This window comes from Nanorana parkeri, unplaced genomic scaffold, assembly GCF_000935625.1.
Source record: "Nanorana parkeri isolate BGI_ZX_2015 unplaced genomic scaffold, ASM93562v1 scaffold19, whole genome shotgun sequence".
Classification (NCBI taxonomy): Eukaryota; Metazoa; Chordata; class Amphibia; order Anura; family Dicroglossidae; genus Nanorana; species Nanorana parkeri.
This window is the reverse complement of record NW_017306287.1, coordinates 1609547-1631897: the sequence shown is the minus strand read 5'-3', so window position 1 is coordinate 1631897 and position 22351 is coordinate 1609547. Positions and strand designations below refer to the sequence as shown.

The window sequence follows — 22351 nt, the reverse complement described above, 5'->3', positions numbered from 1 at the left end:
CGATGTGGAAGCAGCCATTTTGCGAGATGAGAAGAGTTCACTAGAACCTAGTGATGTAATTAATATGGCAGCTCACAGAGCAGATTGGGTAAAGAGCTGGCCAAGAACACTTGCAAGGAAAGCAGGCAACCATGTGACCAGCAACCACTTACCAATTGGTTAGCTTTCTCTGATACAATCTTAATAACCAGAGTGTGTTTTACTGTAACCGTTGTCTGCCTCCTGAGCAAAGATACCTAAAAAAATGATGTCTTGGTTGCATCTTAACCCAATCCATTTCAATGGACTGGCCACCCATTGGTCATAAATTGGCTGCTTCCTCTATGCGCTGGCCATAGGCACACTTTAGCTCGTCAGCTCCCTAAGTATCATGTACCAAAAATGCCTGCAGTTCTGATTTGGCTCTCCTGACAGGGCCCTTCCCACCAGATTACGGTTGAAGGCTTTGCAGAAATGTTGGTCTCTTCCGTTGTGTTCTACACATTGATAACAAACTCCGGGTTTGTGTATGAGAATCCAGCAAACTCGTTCTGATCCAGGTTCATGATAAAGAGTTTGTCCGTGGGGGTGAGCTCCACGGGCTGCCGGGTGAACTCCTTGTCAAAGTTACACGTTGGCGGGATGCAGCCATTTTGCCAAAAAAGCTCCTTTTATTGCAACTCTTAGTTGGCTCTTCCAGACGGACGGTGTTTTAATTTTTTTATGTTATGAAGATGATGCAAGCAATAAGATACATTTACACTGGCTGCCATCTTGAGCCTCCTGCCACACTCATAACAACACACACACACAGCTCATCCATAACCTTGTTCCAAATAAGTGGCTGTACAGGATATACTTACTTAAAGTGAAACCAAGAGCTCAATATAGTATCATTTTATGAAGAATATAATACAACAAACTTGACTGCTTACTCCAGTCAAAATGGAAAATGATGGCTTGGAAGTCAAAAAGGGGCCATGACACACTTACAAGACACTTCGGCTTGGAAGTCAAAAAGGGGCCATGACACACTTACAAGACACTTCCCTTTTTCCTTTAGATACACCCCATTGCTTAAAGGCCTGTGTGCATGGTCTTTTGTTCATGTAAGAACTGCTTCTCTCCCTATATAAGTCAATAGGGATGCAAAAACAGGTTGATGGAGGAGGTCAAATACAAGTCAGAAGGCGGTCAAATGCAGGTCAATGAACCGTAACTGATTCCAGAACATCTCAAAAGCAGGCAGAATACAACTGAGTGTACATTACATTTGGCCATTGACCTTGCTTAAATCCTAGATGTAGGTACATTCAGTTAAATTGTCCCTTAATTTTTTTAAATGGTCAGTCCAATGGGTTTGGCCTGTGAGCAACCATATGTGGACAAACACAATTCTAGCACAGTCAAGCTGGATCATTCTTTTACAGTGTCATTGCTGCCCAGAAAGTAGCACACAGCCCAAGGTTCACAGAATTGCAAGTTCCATTACGCACACATTTGCAGTGATGCAACATAGTGCTAAGAATGATAATTGTGTGAATAAAGTGTAGCAACCACATTTCACGGCACTGAAGTCTAGAAAAAATCAGATTTACATTTATACCTCTTTATTCATCTTGGCCCTATCAAATGAGCCTTTCACTGACTTGTGTAAATTACATTACAAGCAAAGTTCCTGCTTTGAAGAACGAAAGGATATTCCCACCCTGTAATCCATAGCCTCCACTAGCATAAGAGTTAATTCCCTGCAGCAGAAGCAGATCTTCACCAATCTCTCTCCACAAGATGCCCAAAGCTCACATGTTCCGACAGTTGCCATAGCAACCGTTCTACCATGCTACACAGAGCACGCTGTACGAATGTAGGCCCTGGTAGTCTCTTCCACTAAATAGGGACGCAAGTCTTACAGAGCGGGCTCTCCTCTAGCCGTGCCCTCGGGGTTAAAATAAGAGCTCACTTCAAAGATGGCTCTGCTCGTTACTTAACCCCTAGTTACAGGTCCCGGCAGAAACACAAGCCTAGGCTTTATGAGAATGATGAAGCATTCGAAGAGCTGATCAAAGGAAATCCAAGAAAAATCTATTTCTCTAAATTCTTAAACACTTATAAATTTTTATGTGGGAATAACGTTGAGTGAACTTTTCTTTCACGAGAGACTTGTACCCTGTAAAACCAGTCTGTAATGGTCATGGCCTTCTTGGAGGGAGGAGATGTGAACGAATGCAGGGAACTCGTGCCTATGCGGTCTTCGAGTACTCCAAGATGAAAATGGTGTTCTCATAGATACCCGAGACACTTCTCATTTTTAAAATGTACCTAAAGCCAATGCCGGAATAGTTAGTGGTCCTATTGGGTTTTAGTGAGATTTAGCTTCAACTTCCTGTCCGATAGAGACAACAGGAAATCGCTCAAGTGAGGGGAAATCCAATCTTAGTTGTCATTGAACATATGCTTTCTCTCAAAGATTTGCACTCACCTCTTCTTCCGCTAACCACTGTACAATTTTGTAATTTCCAACACTATGTTCCTCAGTGACAATGGCCACCAGGACACAAAGAGCAAGAACCTCACAGGAGACCCAGGAAGACTCACTGAAACCCAGACAGGGATCTAACTCTTCCCCACTGAAATCACAAAGATTTGGCTTTAGCTACACTTTAATGAGGCCCATTCAGTCATGTACACTATAGGCCCTGTTCACGCCTAGGAGCTGTGCCGCTCAAAGGTAAGCGTGACAAAACGCTCAAGACAAGGAATCCTATTCATTTCTATGGCCTCTGCTAACACCTGAAGCAGGAAAACCCCTGTTGCTGGAAAAAGTACATGAGCTACTTTTTGGTCCCAAAGACTTCAATGGAAAATATCATGTGACAAAATGCTCAGTGTGAACAGGGGCCATAGAATTGAATGGGATTCCTCGTCTTGAGCGTTCTGTCGTGCTCAAGACAAGTGAATGGAATTCCGCTTAGCTTTGAGCGACAAAATGCCTAGGTGTGAACGGAGCCTAAATGATAACCTTTATGATGGAACAGTTCAAAACCACAGATGCACAGCTGACCATACATACATCGTGTATTCATGTAAAATGTTTTAAATGACCAGATGTCTGAAATGATCGTTTGATGCCACCCATTTCGGAAACTTTGGATGACAAAAGTTTATTGGAACGTGTAAACAAATCAAATCAATCGTTCCACGCACCACATAATCAGCCTAAAGCTGACTCCAGGTATAAAGTATTATTCATACTTACATTGGTCCAACTTGGCCCGATGCAAGTATGCATGATATACCTGAGAGGGCCACATGGATCCTGTAAAGCACTCTAGAAGCCGGAGCTACTACAGTGCTGGCCGTGATCTTCTGGGTCCTGTATTATACATACTTACATTGGTCCAGCTGGGCCCGATGCAAGTATGCATGATATACCTGATAGGGCCACATGGATCCTGTAAAGCACTCTAGAAGCCAGCGCTACTACAGTGCTGGACGTGATTTTCTGGGTCCTGTATGCCGCTGTGCTCTGCTCTGAATACACAGGGAGTTGATCAGTCGGCACAGCAGCTATTCAGAGAACGCCTAGTATTTTCTATCAATGCATACAAGGCTTCCTCTGATTGGACAAGGGGTAGATTGTGATGTCAGGACCCCTTGTCCAGTAAGTCACAATGTGTTGAAGGGCTTGTTTACATAAAAAGCATTGGGGCTGTGCTGGAAGCCTTTTCTAGCGCAACTACAATGCAAATTGGCTTGTTTATGGTGGTGTGCGCTGAAAGTATAGTGGTACCTCGGTTCATGAATGCTTCTGTTCGCATACAGGAAGTTCGGCAAAATTTTGCTTCCGTTCACGAACTCCGCATCGGGTGACGAACACAACCGCAGCCATCTTCCCTGCTCTGACATGTGGTTGCGGCTTCCTCTAGTCAAGATCGCAGTCTGAGCACAGTTTGATTCGGTTTGCGACCAGAATTGTGGAACGAATTAAGTTTGTGAACCGAGGTAGCACTGTATTACATGCAGTACTTTTTTTTTTTATCAGCGCATTGTGCGTTGTGGCTAGTAGAGCTGAATCAAAACGTCACTTCTGACAGTTCATTAGCAGCTTGCTGGTGTGAACAAGTCCTAAGAGTGAAACTTCTCCTTCCTGATTTGGTAACTTGCCGCAATGCATTGAATGTGTAGACACCTCCAGTTTAGTAAAAACATTTCAGTTATTTAATATATTTATATAGTGGTTAATGAAATACACAACGTATAACACTGGCATTCTCTGCCTTTTTTTAATCTATTTTCTTAATTAAACACTTTTCAGACCCGCTCAGGCTCCTGTTCTTTTATACAAGTCCAAAAAGCTTTTGGTGCTTAATCCATAAAAATACAATCTATCAACCTATGAAGGACCAGGGATATCACTGTGAAACAATACAAAGGCTAACGGTTTAATACAAAATGGCCACTTTAGTCATGTGACACTATTTGCTCTGTTAACACACAAAAAAGAAAAAAGGACCAGCCAAATCTGTGTACTTGGTGAGACAAATTAGCTTAACGTTGGTCCACTGAAACAGGATTTTAGCTCTCTTGTCGCCATCCACTCCGTTTTCATGATATGGACGTTGAATTGGCACATTTACACATTTGATAACACAGTTGTCTGAAAATGTTATGAACTGAAAATCTTACCAAAAAATGATAAAGAAACAAAAACACTGAAGGTCAGTTTTTGCCGTGTGATGACGGCAAACAGATTTTTAGAAGATGCGAAAAAATGGTATCTGTTAGACCACCGATGTAGACATCACCCACTCCTTCCCCATGGCTGGGGATAAAAGAGGCACTGTCACAGATTGAGAACACCCTTTGCTGCTGCTGCTGCCAAAAAAAATCATGGATCGTCTGTTTCCGTACAGCTCCAAGTAGCCTGTGCTTTCTTCAGAAGTTATAACCCACCTTCAAAAAAAGCCTCTGCATGGCCCAAGCAGGTCTTAGAAACCCAGTATGTGGAAATGTATTTTTTGTAGCCAGTTCAACGGGGCTGAACAGTTCTGAGCATTGGTGGTCTTAGAGCCGCTGAACCTAACTAAACTGAGTGGAACACTCTTCAATGAGCAGCAGATGGCAAGTGTGGAAGCTTTCTACTTCCTTTATACAAGTAGAAACGTTTTGTAAAGGACAGGTACACCTTTGCCAAATCCACCCCATAAGTTAAACTGCTCCCTCCCAGCTGCTTACTTACCCATGTTCCAGAACTGTGGCCTCTTCAAGTGTTTACAGGACGCCAGACAAAAATGTCTTAAGCTCTGGGAGTCCAGGGGCACTGGGTCCCCACAGACATGGCCGTATCAAGAGCCTTACAACTCCAGTTAGGTGAATGAAGACTGGCGCGGTGAAATGATTTTCGTTGGACAATCTGTTAACACCAGAGAAGGCTGATGCTCTGGAACTAAAGCCAGCCATCAAAGCTAACAAAATGGATGGCAGTACCCACTGTCTATTGTATTCTGACAGCAACAGGTGTGCCCCGGTCAGAATACCCAAACAGTGATGGCTGATTGGCAAAGATTTTTCAGACCGGGGGTGCAGTGTAATGCAGTTTAGCTTGGGCGGTGAGTGTGGATTTAACAATAGTTTAGTTTATGTATTGGTACAGCTGTCCTTTACACTGTATTTTAGACTGTACATATATTTTAATTGAGATTTCAGCCTTGGTAAAGCAGACCTAAACTCAGGCAACACACAGTGTAGAACAAGTCATTCCTAATTTTGGCCCAGGCCATGCCGGTGCTGCTGATACATGTCACACCATTGGGTGCCAAGTTGTAGATTCTGAATAAATACCCTCTGGATCCCTGTGTTGTATGAAATCTCATATATGATCTCAGGCTCTGTGCAGATAGAGAGGTATGCAGCCAGTTACAAGAGCAGGAGGAAGAGTTTAAATGTACGCAGCACCCCAAAAATAGATGCAAAGTAGATGGGGGATACTTGGTTCATTATAAACTACTGCTGCACTGGGACTGGGTTTACACACCCAGGACCTTAGCAGACTGCATGCACCCTTTTAAATGGCCAACACCCCCAAAACTACAGAGCCTTTTTACTTCCTGAAGTCGAGGGTTGGCCTTCCCACCCCCTCTAATGCCTGACTGCTGGTTACTGAGCCTACATATCAGGCTTATGGGTCAAAAATGCAGCGCTCAGCTTTAAGAAGCACAATCATCATTTTGGTGCTCTAGCAAGAGCAATAATAGGTGTGTAGAGGCTCTGGGGGGCTTCAAGACATTTAAAGTGAAAAATTCAGTACACCTTTGAAATACACGCACATTTCCCCATGCCTTTGTCTCTTTAAAAACTCTGTCAGTGCAGACAAATGCCTGATGAACCTGCCAGGAATCCAGTGAGCTCCTAACTTCCTGTTTGGGCTGACAACACACTGTCTCTGCTGCACTAAAATTGCAAACAGTGTTGCCTAGTACATACGAGGGGAGGGAAGGTGTTCTGTTGTCCAACAGGGTAGAGCACTGCTTGGGATCTCAGTGGACCAGAAGCAGCACTGCTAGCTCCCTACAGGAAGTTACAACGGATTTGGAAAGGGATCAACAGATATTATTCTGAGTTGCAGTGTTCTTGTGAAGACAAAACATGAGTAAATGTGCATGACTTGCATATACTGTATGTATGTGTGTGTGTGAATATATATAGATCTATATATATATAATTTGCTGAGACACACTTTAACCAAGCTACCTTTTTGCCATGATGCCAGAATGGAAAGGGCTGCTTCAAGTTGGTATTTCTGTTATACTTCTACTGGCAGTCTCAGGATTGAGTAAGAAAAACCCCGGTCCTGTCAAGCATGCCATCATTGATCACCAGACATCTCCTGGGCAAGTTGTGACACCTGTCATTGTGATGACATAAAAAGGCGATTGCTGGAATCCTATCCAGCCTCTTCACGTCCTTGTTCAGATGGAGTGTTTTACTTCCCCTTCCTCTTTGGAAGAGTTAGAGACTTATTAGATTTTGAAGGTAAGCCTGAAGTGCAAGGGAAACACCTGTCAAGATCTGCAATCACACTGGCTTATTGGAAAAGACATGGTAAAGGGCAATACAGATGTACATCCCAAACTGTTAATGTCTTAGATCAGGTAAAGGGCCACTAAACCTAACATTTCATGGACTGTTTTCAGTAAATTGGGTTTAACAAAGGCAATTGTTGGTGAACATATTACTGTAAATCTTATCAGTGCCTATTAATATTGTGCAAACCCATGCATCATCTGTGGGACTCTATTTCACTGCAAGGTGATTGAAAACAACTGTCTCTATGCAGTCTTTAATGTTGTGAAGCAACCACAAAGCTCCCTGTTGCCAAAGATCATGTGATTTGATGCCTATGTGCTCGGGAGGAGGAACAATGAAAAGAAAGGATAGTGGCATCCCAATATAGTATGCAGCTTCTTCTTTATCGTGAAGTATTATGCATTCCAGGAAAGCTTCTCCAACAGGTTTTATTACGACATGCGCTTAATCAGTCTCTAGGATTAGGCCCATGTCTGTGCAAAATTAGACGTTTTCCTTGAATGCCGCTATCCTTTTTTTCATTACATACTGACCAAACACGTGATGGGCTGGCACACAATGAATGTGGACAGACCTGGAGCAGCACTGTCTTTTGATTGCTTGGGAGTAGTTTTTGTTTTCATGGTGAAAAAGTTAATGCTACAGATGGGAGAGCTCAGCTCTGACTCAGCAGGGGGTTGTATCAGACCTCTGCAGAGACCACTGCTTCTATACAGAGACACATGCTGGCTGGGGACCGGCTTTTCTACTCAGGATGTGGCAGCTTTCTAAAGAAAATCAACAGTAAGACTTTTGTTTCGATGAACCAAAAATATATTCAGTGGATTTAAAGTTCAGCAGGGCTTTACAGTAATGACATGGTAATTCTGAGGGGCGCCCTGCTGATTCATGATAAGTGTACATTTTAATGATGTTTAATTTAACGAGGTTCATGGACAAGGTAGAAGTTACAGGGCAGACGTCCTACTGATTCATGAAAAGTGTAAATTTTAATGATGTATTTAATTTAATGATGTTCATGGACAAAGTAAGTTTCAGGACAGAAGATAAATAAAATGAAAAGTCACACATAAGAAATGGCTGCACTGATGCTGCTGACCAACAGAATGCACAACAAAGTAAAACAATGTTGCCCCTCTGCAATACTGCAGCTCCTGCACATGACACACTGAGCTGTGAACGGTATTAGGAGGACTTTCCCATAGTCAGTGGCGTCACAGGGGGGTGCAGCCCACACCCGGGTGACACCAAAATTACCCACAGTCATTTTGGTGTCACCCCCCCCTCTGAAAAGTCGGGCGCTCGGTCATGGACCGAACGCCCGACAGTATCAGGAGAGAGGAGGGGACCCGGCGGCATACCTCATCCCGCCGGGTGACTGTTCCCTCCTATCTCTGCTGGCGTCCATCACCAAGATGGCCGCCGGCAGGTATCAGAATACTGACGTCATGCGCAGTGACGTCTCGGCGGGGTGACACTCGGTTACTGCTCCGGGTGTCACCCAGCCTCGGGACGCCCCTGCCATATTGTAACATTTATAAACGTCATTTTCTTAAATTTAGGGTTAAAATTAGGGATGCACCGATACTAATACCGGTGCCGAGTATTTGGGCAAGTACTCGTACAAATGCTCAGGTGCCTGGCCCGATACCTGAGCTTCTGGTATCAGGAAGCCAGGCAGCGAGTCATTACACGCTGCCCGGCTTCCTTATTGGCCCGGGAAGCCAGCGAATCAAAATCTCGTCACAAGTAACGAGGGAGCATGGAGACAGCTTCTCGGCCAATCAAGAAGCCGGGCAGCTTGTCATTACCCGTCTCCCCAGCTTTCTGATTGGCCAGAAAGCCGGCTTTATGTTCCCTCGTCACCTGGTGACGAGGGAGCATGGAGCCAGCTTCCTGGCCAATCAGGAAGCCTGGCGCCGCGTCATAACACGGCACCCGGCTTCCTGATTGGCCAGAAAGCTGGCTCCATGCTTTCTCATCACTTGGTGAAGAGGGAGCATGGAGTCGGCTTTCCTGCTAATCGGGAAGCCGGGTGGCGAGTCTTTACGCACCGCCCGGCTAATCAGGAAGCCAGGTGGCAAGTCATTATATGCGGCCTGGCTTCCTTAATGGGACTTCCGGTATTGGTATCAGCGAGTACCGAAAAAAAAATATCGGTACTCGGAACCGAAAAAACGGTATCGGTGCATCCCTAGTTAAACTAGATGTGAACTTTAACTGAATGGCATTTAGATTGTTAAAGCACTACATATTAAACATCTTATTTTTTTCATAAAACCTAGCATTTAAAAAAAAATTGCTAAAAAATCCAATTCTATGCATTCATCGAAGGGCACAGCAAAGATCTTGACTGGTAAGTGTTTAACTTGGTGTCCTACTCCTGCAGGTGGCGTTATAACCCAACAGTCAAGATCTCAAACGTGTTCTTCAATGAATGTAAAATAGCACCTTGTACTCACTATGAAATCCTTTTCTCTGAGTTCATTGAGGGACACAGTTGAGATCTTGACCATTGGGTTATAGCACCACCGGCAGAAATAGGACACTAGGTGAAAAACGAATGGTCAGGATCTCCGCTATGTCCTTCAATGAATGTAAAAGAAAATAGTTTTTTTTATACCCCTCATAGAATCCCTTTCTCTATGTTCATTGAGGGACACAGTGGAGAGTTTAATCGCTGGGTTACAGCACCACCAGCAGGAACGTGCTGCTAGACAAAAAATGAACGGTCAAGGACTCTCACGCAGCTGGGTGGATACAGACAGAATTGTCGGGATCCGTTCCGGCTGCGGCGTCTCAGTATACCGCGAGCTGTAGCTCGCGGTATACTGAGCTTAGGGTGACGTGAGGACGCTAGTTTGTGTCCTCCCATTACCCTTAGGAGAACTATGGGGAAAAGCCTTAACCCAATAGTTCTCCTTTAAAGTGCTCACCATGTTATAATATCCTTAAATATCACATGTGCTATTCTGTTTATGTCAATCATGATGACAACTACTTTCCTGCAATACAGGATACCCACTAGCAATCTCCATGAAGGGTACATCTGATAGGGTAACAATGCGGGCACACCACCGAGACAGCTGTCACCCCAGGAAGGGCCACAATAGGCTGGCAGGATCACCAGAAATTCATGTAATCTTAAGACTTGTTTCCAATATTTTTAAACCTTCAGCTTTCATTAAAATATAATGTTGGAACTTATGTGACATTTTGGTGATCAGGTTTAGATCTTGTGCTTTGTACTACTGAATAAGCTGGTATGGCTGCAGTTCTTGACAGGCAACTCCCCAGTAAAACCAGGCGTACCTACCCCAATCAAGCATTTCCCAGTCCAACTGGAAGGCACAGAAAAGCAGCTTCTAGAGAAGCTCCCCTCCGTTGTAAGCCCAGATCGTCAAGAGGGTAATGAGTTAATGCTTGGCTAAGGCTACATGCGGAATGGCCAATTTGTAGTGGAGCCTGGGGCACTCGCTGTGCTAGTGCATTATCTCCTTCACTCATGCAGAAATGACGATGATGATGGGAGTCTAGCACACACGAGCATCTGCTGGATTCTCTGACATCGATATGTTTTGGCCCATTTGGAAATATGAACGTGGAGTGCCGGGTAACTCAGAAAAAAAAAACATATAGCAAAAAAAAAAAAAAAAAGGAGGAAAGAGCTTTAGATATCAGAAGGGAATTGGCAGTCTCATGGGATTAAACACAGCTGTGGCTTACAGAGGACAGGAATTTGGAGCAGTGCAACCTGGGAAATCCCAATTCTATAATACACAGAGACACTGGGAGGGCTATGCTTTGTAAATATTCCAACCTAATTGAAAAAGAGACAGGAAAGCAAATACGCAATTTTGATGACTAGTACCCCTAGAATCTATGTATCTTTGTTAATCTTGCCTTTACTAGAACATGCTGATAGCCACCAAAGCTCAGAGTGTCAACAAAGCCTCCGTTGCATCATGGGTGCCGAGTGCTTTCTTTTCTCTTAGATCAGATCTGTTAGCTAAGACATAATCAGAAAGAAGAGCAGCAATACAAACTGGACTTAAAATTAAAATTTTCACATGCCCGATGATCAGAGGAATGGAGACAATAAAACATTTTGTATGAAATAATTGAAGTTCTTTTAGAATGTTAAAGCCCATCTCCGGCCAAATAAAAAACTACCCTTGCAGTGGCGCTACCTACACAATGCAAACAGTTAAGTGCTTCTTTATGTCTAGGGAACAAGAGGAAGCTATTTTACTCACTAATCCCTGTACCTGCTGGCTCCCTCCAGGCTACTAGACTGGTCCCAGCAGGCTCTTTTCTCCTTTGCTCTGTCAGTCTAAGGACTAAGGACCACTGAAATCGTCATGTCTAATGTAGGTTCTATAGACCTGCATTAGACGTGAGGATGCCAAGAGACATTCCAACAGCCGAAGTGGAGAGGAGAAAGGCGAGTGCTGACTCCTCCCTGAAAGAGCAGGGATCAATTAAATAAAAGAGCTCCACTCTGGTCCCCCTAGGCATCAACGGGCAGTTAACCCCTGCAGTGATGAGGGTGGGTAACCCCAATGCAATGGTAGTATTTTGGTTTGCCTGAAGATGGGTTTTGACAATATAATGTGACCCTTTATGATGCTTGCAGCACTTTTAGATAGAATTGCTATACTGTTTTGCACTTTTCTAGAGGAAGGTTCCAGCTGTATTTCCACTGTTGTCTGATGTGCCCTAATCATACACACTCCTTATACAGTTGTGAGATGCCAAGCCAAACTGCTGTTGTCATCAGTCCAAGTAAGCTCCCCATGTTTTGCTATGACAATGCTACTTTCCTCATATGTACATTTAAAAAAGGAACTTTACCCACCAATTTAATGTCTCCCAAAACAGTTACTTTTAAGGTATACCAACTGTCATGGCTGCCAGTGTGCTTATTTCACCTCCTAATCTTTCAAGCCTTCAAATGGCTGGTGTCAAAGCTGATCGCATGTGCAGCACCATGGAAACTTCAATCCAAATAAAGGCTAAGATGGCGTCTTCCTTGACTAGGAGGGTGTAGTTCTGCTTTAATCTCGATCAGTGACTCAAAGCATACTACAGCCAAAAAAAATCAGCAATAAAGCTAGGCAGCTCGCATTTTTAAGCAACAATGGCAGACCCCATTTTTCTAACAAAGGTAAACTTCATATATTAACCTGTGACAAGGATATAGACATTTCAGTTATTTAGATATTCTTAACAAGCATGAAATATGCTTTAAAACAAGCCCTCATTGTAGCTGCAGGTAGTGTGAAGCAATTAATCCTTAAATTCCAGGGCAGCAGCACTAATGTTTTCCAATCCTTCTTATGGCAGCTCAGCTACCCCACTCCCACTAGTGACTATGCAGCTCAGCTTCCCCTCCTAGCTGTATCAGCTCCCCCCTTCCAGTAGTAACTCAGCAGTTCAGTGCACCATACTCCTCCCCCCCCGAAAACTGGCCTACAAATTTGCATTAGAAATAAGAAGGCTACTGAGTAAGTGCTGGGAGGGGGAGCTAAGCTGTCTGCATGACTCTAGTGATACATGAGAATGCACTTCACCATATTGCCTGCAGCTAAAGAGGTCAATGAGGGCTTAAATTAAAGCTTGTTAAGAATATATGCGTATTTGAATGTCCATAGACTAGTCAAAAGGTTCTTTTTAAGCCAACCAGCAATGACATGCTTAGGGCACTGCAAAGTCACATCTGATCTCAATGTTAAATAAATTCACAGGTTTCAGATGAGGAGTAGAACCCATACTTGTTGTATCCTTTGGACTTGACAGGAAAACAAATGCTACAACATATAGATATACAAATAGTAGGTAACTTGCTTGTCCAAAAAATTCACAGTCCTCTTGTGCCTAGGGGAAATCGGCTTACATTGCTAGCCGCAAGTGTTCAGGTCCTACTTAGTCTATGCGCCCAAGAGCTTTGTGCACACTTCAGGCCTCCACATGAGTGTGAAGGAAAAACTTTTCTCGATACCCCCAGTGTTTCTTATATGTTTCTAGTGCAGCATGGGAGAATTAATTGGATCAATGTGCTAGGTTGCTAAGGGTAAAAAGAAGAGCCATCCCTTCAAAAACTCCACCATGGTAGCCTCTGTCTTTTGGCTTACTGATGAACACACAAGACACAGACAACAGGCTTCTGTACACACAGTGAGGCCTAGTCACGCACGCTGGATCAGACATACAGTACTTCGTAAGGTGGCTGCTATAGTAACGCAAAGTAAAGGGGTTTGGTGGGACAAGCAGTGTGGCCAGGCCAACCTAGGGAAGATTACGGTGGGACAGCCGAGAGTTGTAGGTACCCAGGGGAAACACAGGCAACCATTTCATCAGTCTTTTATCTCTAGTTGTACAAACTCAGGATTAATGAAGGAAAATCCTTCAAATTCTGATTGGTCGAGGTTCCTGATGACCTCCTGGTCAGGTGGCGTTAGCACTGGTGGATGGCGGGTGAAAAACTTGTCGAAGTTCTCAGCATTTCGGCCGCACTATGGAAGGAGGGGGGAAGAAAAACAAACCATGGGAAATGTAAAAAAAAAAAATAATAATAATTAAATTAAAAAAAAAACAAACAAACAAAAAAATTGTGGAAGAAAGGAAGTCTGAAGGAAGGAGAGGTACTTGAAACACAAAGAGTGGGGAAGGATATTATTTAATGGCTTCAGATGAAAAGTGGATTAGAACTTTCTCCACCCAGGATGCCACATCAAGCACTGCGTGTGGATGGTCTACAGCCAATTTCTATGTTCATGCAAAACAAACTTTTTCCATCAAGTGTTAAACGGCCTCTGTACACCTTACACTTGTCAGGTTATGCTTGGATTGTACAATCTAATATATATTTATTAACCCCTAGGTAGTAGAAGGACCCATCTGATTGCATACAAATTAAATGGATGTTCAAGGTAAACCCTTACACAACGGACAAAAGAACAAACTCCGACAGTCTGTGCTGCCCCATAGCAAACATTGTTCACTCTTCAGTTCAAGACTGCTGTCAAAGCTTTCTATAAGGCAACATGGACTGCCTGGGACAGCTCTTTATTTGGAAACTGATAAACAAAGAAATTTTCATCCTGAGAAAAAAAAAATGTGAGAGAAATTCCCTGTTGCACAATTGTCACCTGAACAAGTTTCCATACTGGAAAGCTTTTATTCTGATGACAACTCAAAATTTTGGATTTGCCATCACTTTCAGTACTGATGTCACTAGTCGGTGAAGCAAATCAAGAGTACGCATTTCCCCAGCAGGGAAACAGACAAAAATAGAACCCAAATCTTTCCAAAACTGGAAATAAAATGTTGTGCTTTAGATATACCTTAAGTATAGTAGTGCAGGCAGAAATGCCTAAAAGCAAAGATCTGAAGCACAAACTCAACACGCAATGTAATGAAAGAGCTCGGAAGGATTTGGACTTTGATCTTTGTCCTAATAATACCTAGAAACAAAAAAGGACCCAAGAGCAAGGCAAGTAATGCATGCCAAAAATGCACATAAAATAAGTACAATATCAAAAAGCATTGTAATGAATGTGCCCCTGGAAATTTGATTTGTTTTTTTCTTCAAATGATGACCTTCTAATCTGAAGCCATTCAGACTCCCTTACATTGAAAGCAGCGTAGACATGAACAGAACACGGAGACAACATAAAAGACAGGGATTGAAAAAGGACGTGTGACATGGTGTGATTCAGGGCTAGACAGTCACAGAAAAGTTAAAAACTTCAAACTTCAGGGCCCAACAGCTGCTAACAAATGGTGGGAATGGCAGATTTTAATTTATGCCGCAAATAAAACAACTGATCTACCCAGATTGTTAGCTAGAGAACTTCTTAACTGGTGGACCTAGATTATTGGTACGCCAGGGATTTTATTTTACATTAAAAAAAAAGTGGAATTGTACCCTACAACAACAAATCCTTTCCCAGCTCTCACAAACCGTTTACAACAATGGAAACTGTTAACTGAAAGCTGGTATCCGATTGGCTAATTTGTGAAACTTACTTCTTTTTCTTCTTTCTTTAAACAGTAGCACCCAATGGTAATGATGTTTCATCACACATTTCTGTGACAAAAACAATGAAGACAGGTTGATGGACTGACCAGGTGAATGAGACTTTAAGAAGAACCAAGTCTGAACATTCCTCCAGGAGAATGGATCTCCATGGTGGACAGAATCAGAAGGGTTTGCTGCTGTTTGAGTATACTTACGATTTGGTTCAACTGCTTATGGACGCTACAGTTCAACTACAAACAACCATCTTAAAATCATTTTTTTTCTACTTCCATCAAGAAAATGAAAAATAGCTTTGTTGGGGCTGCTACTGGTCGCTTCTGACCTGAAGGAGGATTTTGTGCTTTCTTGGCTAAGGATATAGATCCAGCCATAAAAACCTACTTCTCTATTAATGTATTAGATAAATCTTACATTTCAGAGGGATGTTCAGATACCAGTGCCGAAACTTGGCATTTTCACGAGAACTACCACGGTCAGAGCTGGGACCTGGCCCTGGCGCTCAACCACTATCCTGAAATCATTAGTCTGTATCGTTTTAGAAAAAACTGTCACATGACCCTAAACAGAGATGTATCAGTAATTGGTATCTGTGAGGACTTGGACAAGTACTTGTACTTGGTCTAAAAAAAAGGTATAGGTGCATCCTATATTTTATATATAGATTTATATTTAATGAAGGCTAATTTATTAGCCTGTATTTGTGGGAGGAGTCAGGGACTCAAACGCCATTTAAATCCCTGCTCTCATACTCACTGGAAGACGATCGGTTCCTGCAACTTTTAAATTTATCTATAGTCTAGTCTTGGAGCTGGAATAGTATCTGTACTGGTACTAAGTACAGTACTTGGTATCTGAACATCCCTACATTTCAGATATATTCGGGACGGCTTATACTCGAGTATATACGGTAATTGTTTTCTGGGTTGATTGTATCTTTTGAGGATTCTGGTGATGCAATCTCCAAACCTCAACAGAGCACATTACAACAATGCAACATACGTTGTTTTTTTCATGATTCCCTATTCTTCTATTCTATAACAAGGGAAATTCAGTAGCAAGAGTGTGACACCAATGCTGAACTTCAAAATGGGAGCCCCAGTTTGGGTCAAACCCATAACTGCAACATGGAGAGCTTGTTCCTGACACTAGGATCACATTGGTGGTCTTTAAACTTAACACTGAAATATTGTTTTGGGTGAAAAGGTTTTTTAAACACGATAATAACGGGTATTCCAAGTCTATTAATGAATCTAGTGTTCCCAGTAAAGTAATTACTCTGGTAATGGAATGCAGATTGATCACAGCTACAACTGTTCTCAAAATAGTTCCACAGGCAAGAGGTAAACTATTTCTAAGTATTCTAAGAGGTAGCTCTTCAAAGAGGCTCTTCAGTCTGTGAAGTACAATGTGATCAGCATGACTTGTTGATAGTTGCAAAGGAAAGTACTTCCATGGAGACTCAAAGCTATCTGTGAAAGCACCTCTTCTAATAAAGGTTTTATCTCAGTGGTCGACCACTTTAAGGGGATAGAATTCATCTCTTTTCTGGAGAGCCTCTTGCATGTTGGTAACGCCTAACTACTCCTTACAAAAAACATTTATTTACACTATTAGAGGTTATAGGCTCTGAAAATTTAGCACTTCTGCAATTAAAACAGCAGGGGAAGTTTTTAAATGTAATGCTTATAAGTCCTTATTAGATGCTACCCTGATCACTCACTACTTCCATGAAGAACGCTGGGGAACAATTGGGGCTTTATTCTTTCACTAGCAGGGTGACAATCTTGGGTCGGACAGTTTGGTTTAAGCCATCATGGAGCCATGCTCTTATCTTGTCCCAGAGCCTAAAATTACCTCTCTCCACTAGGAACAATGGGTAAAAGAACCTGCAGCAGGCCTAGATGCAACTCTGGATGTGGTTCAGTGATAGGCTATACATACAATGATACCTTGTGTGATACTAAGAGGGTGCACGTACAATTGTGGGAAAGCTGCTGCTTGCCACAATTTTTTAGCACATGATCCTCCAATAAGCTTGTTTGAGAGCACATTGGTGGATCACTTTGCAGCTCTGTAACAAAAAAATATCTAGCAACGATCTTATTACACATGGGTACCACCTATATGACTTGATCTATGCAGTATCTGGCAGAGCACAGTACAGCAGCAGGAATAAAGCACAAAGTTCGCCAAGTGGAGCTCATCATTTGTACACAGAAGATGGATGCTAAGGCTCAGCATTCACATTACAATCTGGTTATACAATCTCTGTGCAACTTTAGATCAACCAAAACCATGTAATATGAGGACCTACCTAAACAATCCAATCAATCAATTAGTCAGGCCCTTGCACTCAATATGTTGGAAGATTTTAAGGTATTGTATAATTAAGTTGTAATGCGTTTGGCGGCCTCCGGTGCTTGTCAATATATTTCATGTGCACAAATGATGCTATCCTCACATTAGGCAATCTGCACAGAGTTCCATGTAGTGGTTACTGTGCAACTTGACAAAGACTTCCATGTATACGTGCCCCTAAGCGGACGATACCCTATACTATCTGACTGTACAATGTCCTTTAAATCTAAACTAAACTAAACTTAGATTGTTTAGGTTTGTCCGTATAATATATAGTTTTGGTAAATCTAAAGGAGAATGTACAATCAGAATGTATAGTGTATGGCCAGCTTTAAGGTAGGGCATGCTCTCAGCTGAGGGTCAGGCCAAATTTCTGTGGAAAGAGTAAAATGCTAAAAAGAAAGCCTTTTGTGGCACATAAAGAATATTAAAAATGTAATTTTGGAGGAATAAACTGGATACTTGAATGAGATATTTCACAAGTGACAGACTCACTAAGTGCATAAAATGGTTGGGGAGGTTGTAATGAATTGCCATTCATATGCTTAGTCTATACTGGCATCTGAGGAGTATTCAACCCCTATCAACATGATGCTCGGTTCAGCACAGTTTAGGAGCTACACTGTTCATTGAACCTTTGTATATAGTGCACGGACACTGCCAATACAAGGTACTACAAGCCTATAGTACTCGTTACAGCTACTTGCATCAACCTGCGCTCAGAAGTCCCTTCTGTACACAGCAGACGTCGTGCCTGTTGGTTTCAGTGAATAGTGTCCGTGCAGAGTTTTATGATAACAGGGCTTGGGTGTTTTCCTTTTGAACTGTACTTGGGAAAAAAATTCCATTTTAGCAGCTGATTGCCAACTATTATAACATGCTCAAAGCAAATCTGACCATTGCTATACCAGTGTAGTCAATACAGGCACACCAAGATGGCTATACACAGCTTTTTCCTGCATATACAGCACCCTGGTCCCTAATCCAGAGGCACGCTTTTATGCTAAACCTAACTTTTGCAGAGAGTTTCGAAGGTTGGCCAACCCGCTCCTGCAACCCCATATTAACGCCCATCACTTTAACAACAAAGAAATGGGATGGAAGGGACTTTCTCCTCAAAAGTTTGGGAACTCACTGGACATAGGCATGTACAGGGAACTGAATGCGTCTTCATTGCACTCTGGATGCTACTTTTTACTGGTTTAGTAAACAAAGGGTTACTTTAATTCAAGCACTGGAATCCTATCCCAGCAATATTTTTGTGAGTTACAACTAAGCTATGAGCTATGACCCATTTAAGTGTCATTAGCACCCGGCCGTGGAGCTCCACCTCTTCCTTTTGTGTGAGTTGCACATTTGTGACAAACTGTCCCAGACATTCTGCGCACACCAGAAGGTGCTAAATGGACCTGGAAGGAATTTGCAGCGAGAGCACATGTGTAATGAATACACAGGGGAATGTCACTGCGAGTTTGCTTCAAGGCTCCAAACCTTAGTCCTCCCTCTTTTCAATAGTTGTCTCTACCCAAAAACAGCTTAATGTTTCACTATGATTGACATTGGCTTTAGATGTAGGCTTATTCACCTAATATGTGCAAAGTAAATGTTGGAAAGAGTTACATATTACATACATTAATGTGTGTAATATTGGCTTCTCTTTCATTAAAGCTCGACTCTAGGCAGATATAAAAACACCTCCGATTATCACAATTGCATATTCATGAACAATGCCATTTAAATGTAATTAGTGTAAGCACAGAAAGTTGACTTGGTACCAGCCTCTTATAGTTCCCTGCACAAGATAATTAAAGAAGTTTAAATTAAAGAACTCCAGGATTTATTAAAATTAACCCTAACAGTGGGGCTACCCCATCATTGCAAGGGTTAAGTGTTTTTTTTTTTTTTTTTTGGTCCATGGATGGAAATTAAGCAGATATACTCATCTGATCCTCAGTCCCGCCTGGCCCTCAGTGCCTCTTCCTCCCCGGGCGCTGGTGGTCTAAGGATACGTGACGTCATCACGTCTAATGCAGGTCTATTAGACATGAGAACGCCGAGGGAAATACCACTGCCGGGACATACCACCTGTAGACCAAAATGAGCAACTAACCCTTGCCGTGCGGGGTAGCCCCACTGCAAGGTTCAATTTTACTAAATCCTGCAGTTCTTCTTTAAAAATGGGAAAGGAAGGGGCAGAACTAAGAACTAATCAGGTGTACTGCATGGAGATATATGGACAAGGAACATGGCGACCAGAGGAAAAGGCCAAGCTCATCAGTCTACTGATGCTCCTTCATTGTCCAATCGTAGCCTAGGGCAGTGAGAAGACTGGGTTATATTGTATTACTGCAGTAGAAAAAATATCAGGTCACCAGCCTGGCTGTGTTGTCTGCCATACTGTGCAAATCTCAGGACTGGATCGGCAGAAATACAGATCCTTAGGCAAGCAGAACTGCTCCCATATTTGCAGTTCAACTGTGGAATTAGATGTTTGCCTGGAGTGCAGCTTTAATGAAACACAGTCTAATGGAAGAAAGGGTATTGTTTTCTGCTCTGTACAAGTTCCTCTCTCTATGCTTGGTTATCACTAACTGAGATGTTCAAACTTCCAAGGTAGGTCAGCGGCCAATAAGTGGCTCTGAGAATCTTCCTAAAACTGACACTTTGGTTCCTCAGGCTTTCTGTATTCGTACTCGCCCAAATGCTCCGGTACCTTTCCCAATACCGGAACCTCTGCTCAGAGGGAGATTTCCTCTGACCGGCAGTTCCGCGAGGGAACATGGAACCAGGAAGCCGTCTTCCCAGCCAATCAGCATCGAGCCGGCCAAACAGATCTGATAATATGGCGACACAAACTCCACCCTGCAGACAAATCATTCCCCTCACATGGATCATCAGCAGCAGTCATTACCGTACCAGTTCCTCGGCCAGCTAGGCAGACACCGCTCTCCAAGCTCTCCCGGATCTGCTCACGTCTCCTGTGTGCACAGCGCCAGCACCACCTGCTTGATGCTGTTAGAGGATTTCTGAATGAGAAGATCGCTGGGCAGTCTGCGCATGCGCAGTAGCAGCCTGAGGGCCGATCACGCGGGCAGATCCGGGAGAGCTTGGAGAGCGGTGTCTGCCCAGCTGGTCGAGGGACATCTGTGGTACGGTAATGACTGCTTCTAAGGTTCGATGTGAGGGGAATGAGGTGTCTGCACGGTGGAGGTTGTGTCACCATATTATCAGATCTGTTTGGCCGGCCTCGGCGCCGATTGGCTGGGAAGCCGGCTTCCTGGCCAATCTGCATCGAGCCGGCCAAACAGAATGGAGTCGGCTTCCCAGGCAATCAAGAAGCCGGGTGGTGGGTAGTGACACGCCGCCTGGCTCCTTGATTGCCCAGGATGCTGGCTCTATGCTACCGGAAGTACCGGTATCGGTACCGTCGAGTGCCAAAAGCTTAAAGAACTGTGGCCAGGCTATGGACATTCAAATATGTACATACTTCTACCAAGCAGTAAACAAGCCCTCACTGATGTCTGTAGCTGCGGGCACTGTGGGGCAATATATTCTCAAAGTTCACAGCAGTCGGGTCTCTTCCTTTGCATTCCCTCGTTGCTATATTTAAGAACAGAAGGTTGGCAGGCTGACATAGTCACTGCTTGAAGGAGGCGTAGAGCTGCTGAAATTCTGCTGACAATTATGGTGATTAATTACCCCATGGTGCCTGCAGCTACAAAGTCCAGTGACCGCTTTTAAAGCTCATTTACTGCTTGTTAAGACAAAATTGTAAAGAATTGAATGTCTATAGACTGACTACAGTTCCACTTCTACTTAACAGACATACGGAATTTTGATGCAAAACCACCGCACATTAAGGATGCACCGATACCGATACTAGTATCAGTAGTGGTGCCGATGCCGAGTATTTGGGCGAGTACTCGTCCAAATGCTCCGATGTCTAGCCCGATACTTCTAGTATTAGGAAGCCGGGCAGCAAGTCATTACACGTTGCCCGGCTTCCTGATTGGCCGGGAAGTCAGCTCCATGCTCCCTTGTCACTTTGCCCGGCTTACTGATTGGCTGGGAAGCCGGCTTCATGCTCCCTCATCACCTCATGACGAGGGAGCATGGAGCCAGCTTCCTGGCCAATCAGGAAGCTGGGCACCGCATCATTACACTGCGCCCGGCTTCCTGATTGGACAGAAAGCCAGCTCCATGCTTCATCACCTAGTGACGAGAAGCATGGGGACAGCTTCCCTGCTAATTGGGAAGCCTAGTGGCGAGTCATTACATGCTGCCTGGTTCCCTTAATGGGACTTCCGGTATCGACGAGTACCGAATAAAAAATATTGGTACTTGTAACCGAAATACCGATATCGGTGTATCCCTACCCCACATGTATGGATTTGAATAGGGACAATGAACAATTATTTTCTAAGTGCTCCTGCATTGAACCTGTGTCGATTAAAATTGCAAGCTGTGTGCTGGGTGAACGAGTCTTTAGATAGGTTAGATTTTGATATAACTGGTATAGCGAGGCTTTACATTCTTAGATCCTCATTTCTATTTTAAAACGTGAGCATGCTTTTTCTTTTTTCCGCAGCCATTTATGTGATTAACACCGCAAGCCGTATGCTGGGGCATTATGTAATAAATGCATAACGCTCTGCAGCGTATACCTTTCAGAAAGAAGCAGCAAAAACAGATGGTGCATTTTTAATAAATGTAACTGCAAACTACAAAGATTGAATTATTCAGACTGCTGCTGTCTTGTAAACTGTCAGAATGCCTCAGCTTCTCCTGCTCACACTAAAATAGGTCACAGAAAGGCAAACACGAGTCCGGGGGGAGGGGTATACACGGTCATGTGACCTCTCCTCCTCCTCACCCTCCATGCCA

General features: G+C 43.3%; 1 protein-coding gene across 2 annotated transcripts in view; it reads right to left on the bottom strand.

The window, feature by feature from the left end:
• Positions 1-267: 267 nt before the first annotated feature.
• Positions 268-22351, bottom strand: part of PRKCB (protein kinase C beta) — a 222512-nt gene continuing 200428 nt past the window's right edge. Inside the window, exons 17-18 of one of the 2 annotated variants that reach the window (XM_018561835.1) lie at positions 2457-2469; positions 268-616 (exon numbers count right to left, since the gene is read on the bottom strand). In XM_018561835.1, coding sequence (XP_018417337.1) covers positions 477-616; positions 2457-2469 — 153 coding nt within the window. In that variant the 3' untranslated portion in view covers positions 268-476. Of the gene's footprint in view, positions 617-2456; positions 2470-13063; positions 13581-22351 lie in introns of those variants that run through there. The other variant, XM_018561827.1, reaches the window with a different exon arrangement.